This window comes from Myotis brandtii, unplaced genomic scaffold (genome assembly GCF_000412655.1).
Source record: "Myotis brandtii unplaced genomic scaffold, ASM41265v1 scaffold235, whole genome shotgun sequence".
NCBI classification, from domain to species: domain Eukaryota; kingdom Metazoa; phylum Chordata; class Mammalia; order Chiroptera; family Vespertilionidae; genus Myotis; species Myotis brandtii.
The window spans coordinates 948,484-952,018 of record NW_005358857.1 but is presented as its reverse complement, the minus strand read 5'-3'; the positions used below and the strand labels follow the sequence as shown (position 1 = coordinate 952,018).

At 54.3% G+C, this 3,535-nt stretch overlaps 1 protein-coding gene across 1 annotated transcript in view; it reads right to left on the bottom strand.

Annotated features, from left to right (window-relative positions):
* The window catches only part of RNF220 (ring finger protein 220), a 228,736-nt gene that overhangs the window by 34,057 nt on the left and 191,144 nt on the right, over positions 1-3,535 (bottom strand). The window contains exon 2 of the mRNA XM_014540045.1: positions 3,034-3,166. Within this exon, the coding sequence (XP_014395531.1) occupies positions 3,034-3,166 (133 nt within the window). The remainder of the gene's footprint in view (positions 1-3,033; positions 3,167-3,535) is intronic.

Sequence of the window (3,535 nt, the reverse complement as noted above, 5' to 3'; positions counted from 1 at the left end):
CCGGCCGGTCCGACTGTCAGAGCGCCGGGCTCGGCGGGGCCGAGACAGATAAAACCATCGACCCGTCGCCGCCAGCGCTTCGGCTTTATCGATCCGACGGGAATTTCACTTGCTGTGCAGATCCCGCTGTCCGGCTGTCAGACATGGGGGGGGGGGCGTGCCAGAGGTTAGGGGGTGCTGGGCTGGGCCTGGACGTGAGGGGCACAGAAGTGGGGGAGGCAGCACAGAGACGTGAGGGGTGGCTCGGATGTGGGAGTTCGGGTGGAAATGGACGTGGAGTAAGGGTGTGAAAGTAGGGGATGCTTTGAGGGGATGCGGGGGAGGAGGGACAGGTGCAGGGTCATGGCGGGGGTAGAGTAAGAAAGGCTGTGGGAGAAGTCACGTCCTGGGCAGTGCAGGGGTGGGGCCATGGGACAAGGCTGTAGTGTGGACCCCCATTCTCCAGGCCCTCCTAGGGGTGCACTGCTTTTACAAGGCTCTGCAGGTCCCTCCATCTCTGCCTCTAATCTCTGTTCCTGTTGAGGGGAAGTCTCCCATTGGGAGCCCATTACCCAGAAACCCTCCTGCACAGGCAAGGGGTGGAACTCAACTGCAAATGGATGTCTGCCCCGTCCAGGCTGGTCCCAGGTGTGTGTGTGTGTGTGTGTGTGTGTGTGTGTGTGTGTGTGGTGAAGAGCATGGACACCCGTTAGATTGCTTGCTTGAGTGTAAATCTTATCTTTACCATTTTATTAGCTGTGCAACCTTAGAGAAGTCACTTAACCCCTCTGTACCTCAGTTTCCTCATCTGTAAAGTGGAGTTAATGATTATTACTTACCCCAGAGAGTTGTTGTGAAGATTAAATAAATTAATGCAATGCATTACCACTATATGCTGTGGCACATGGTGAGTGTTCAACAGGATAATAATTGTTCTTATTAGTATAGTCTTTTGTGGTAGTTTTAAGTATTCCTACAAATTCTTTGATACCCTTCCCTTCAAGAGGTAGAGCTTATAGTTTTATCCTCCTCTCTTGAGTGTGGGCTGGGCTTGGTGACTTGCGTCTAATGAATAGAGTAGACTACATTGGAAGAGATAGAGACCAGATCATAAAAGGCATTGTGGCTTCCTTCTTAGTCTCCCTCCTGGATCGCTTCCTCTGTGGGAAGTCAGCTGCCACGTCACAGGGAAACTCGAGCGGCCCTGTGGAGAGCCCCGCTGTGGAGGACCCCAGGCCTCCTGCCAACAGCCCGTGAGCGAGCCATCTTGGGAAGGGCCCCTGCAGTCCCCTCAAACCTCCAGAGGACCGCAGCCTCAGGAGAGACTCTGAGCCAGAAGCCGCAACTCCCTGCCGCTCCCTAGCTTAAGCCGTTCCTGAACTGGCCCATAGGAACTGAGATAATAAATGTTGTTTCAAACTGTTCAATTTGGGGATAACAGCAATAGATAAATGATTAATCTTCCTTCAGAATTCAGCTGGGGCCTGACCTCCCTTGGGAGGGAGGCCTTCTCTGCTCCGTGCCTGGGTTGGTGCCTCCCCGAGGCTCCCACAGCTCCAGTCCTTCCCACGGAGCAGTCTCCCTCCCTCAGGGTTTCCATTGCCTGGTTCTACTGACTCCCATACACTGAGCTCCAGCATTTCCGATTCGCCCTGGCGTCCCCCGCACCCTGCGCAGGGGTGAGGTGAGAGGGCAGCAGGAAGGAGGATGCTCTGGTTTGATGACTGGAACTGAACTGGTGGGGCAGGCTGTTCTCTGTGGCAGACTGTATTGTCCAAAGATGGTTGCAGCCATATCTCCCATCGCCCATGCTTTTCCATGAGCTTGCCTTGCTCCCATCACACGGCGGTGAATGTCCCTGCCCTTTGAATCTGGGTGGGCTAATACTCCTTGGCCAATAGAGTACAGCAGAGGTGACATTAAGTGATTTCTGAGGCTAGGTTATGGGAGCTGACCCAGCTTCCATATCATTGGGGAGAGCATTTGTTTTAGAGCTCTAAGCACCATATGAGAAGGTCAGCAACCGCAAAGCTGCCCTGCTACGAGAAAGCCCGGCCACATGGAGAAGCCGTGTGTAGGAGCTTCGGTCACAGTCCCCCAGCTGGAGTCCCAGGTGACAGCCAACATCAACCACCACACATGGGAGTGACAGAGCCTCCAGGGGATCCCAGCTCCCAGCTATTGAATCTTCCCACACCTTAGACATCATCCCCTCTGTGCTGTGTCAATTCCTGACTCCACAGATTCATGAACATAATGAAATGCTTGCTTTAAACCACTGAGATTTGGGGTAATTTGTTATACCCCTCCTCTGCTCTGTTTGATAACCTGGCTCCTCCACAAGGCTGTCCAGGAGGCTCCGCCCAGTTCTTGAGGCAGGGACAGGGGAGGCGGAGTAAAGCAGTGGGGGACACGCCTGAACACACTCTCAAGATTGTCACCTTCCAGACCTGGACATTCCTAGAGGAGGTAGTGCTTACTCCCCTGGAGGGCAGCACCAGCCTGCACTTCTGGTGGGGCTACAAGGCCTGCTGCTGTTGCCCTGCCCCGAGGCTCAGCATGGCAGTGCAGGGACTGTGGCAGTGGCTAATCCCTTTCTAGCTCCTCTTGTGCCCTTTAGAGCAGTGGTTCTCAACCTTCTGGCCCTTTAAATACAGCTCCTCATGTGGTGACCCAAACCAAAGGGGTCGCAACCCACAGGTTGAGAACCGCTGCTTTAGAAGCCTGAAGAGGGGTCACTCTCCTCCCATCTCCAAAAATAGAGCCAGCAGAGAGAGGTAGCACTATCCATCCAGCTGGAGGACTGAAAGCAGAGTGGAGGACGGCAGCAGGGCCTTGCCTTCTGACTAGAGGCTGGGGTGCGGGCCAGGCGGCTCCTCCCATCTCCAAAAATAGAGCCAGCAGAGAGAGGTAGCACTATCCATCCAGCTGGAGGACTGAAAGCAGAGTGGAGGACGGCAGCAGGGCCTTGCCTTCTGACGTTCCTGGGACTTGGTAGCTAGAACCCTGAGTGGGATCCTTCTGGCAGGCAGGCCCTCCTGTTACATGGCTTACCTGGTGGGCAGTTGGGCCAGCTGTTCCAGTTCTTGCTCCATATGCTCCTGCAACTCGCTGGGCCTCAGCAGGACCTGGCAGATGGGGCAAATAGGGGCCTGGCTGTCAAACAATGCTGCTGCCTTTTTCTTACCTGGTGAGGGAAGAAGAACAGACAGAAATATGAGCGGGGCTGGTCTGTGGAGGGAAACCCAGGGTCCTAATCCTCGAACCCAAACCTGCCGATGCCTCCTAGGGCTTCTTGGCTTAGAGAAAGGTGAGCCCGAGGGCCTCAGAGCTCATGAGCATCACCTCTCTTTGCAGCTCCAGAGGCTGTGGCTGTGAACGGCACCTCCTCAGCCAGCTGCCTCTCTCAGAAACATATCGGGACACAAATGATGCTCTAGGCCAGCGATTTTCAGCCGGTGTGTGCAAGAGTTTTTAAAACATGCAATACCTGATTATTTAGTCAGGGGGCACTGACTTATCTTCTCTTAGATTGTCAAATAAAAAAATGACAACA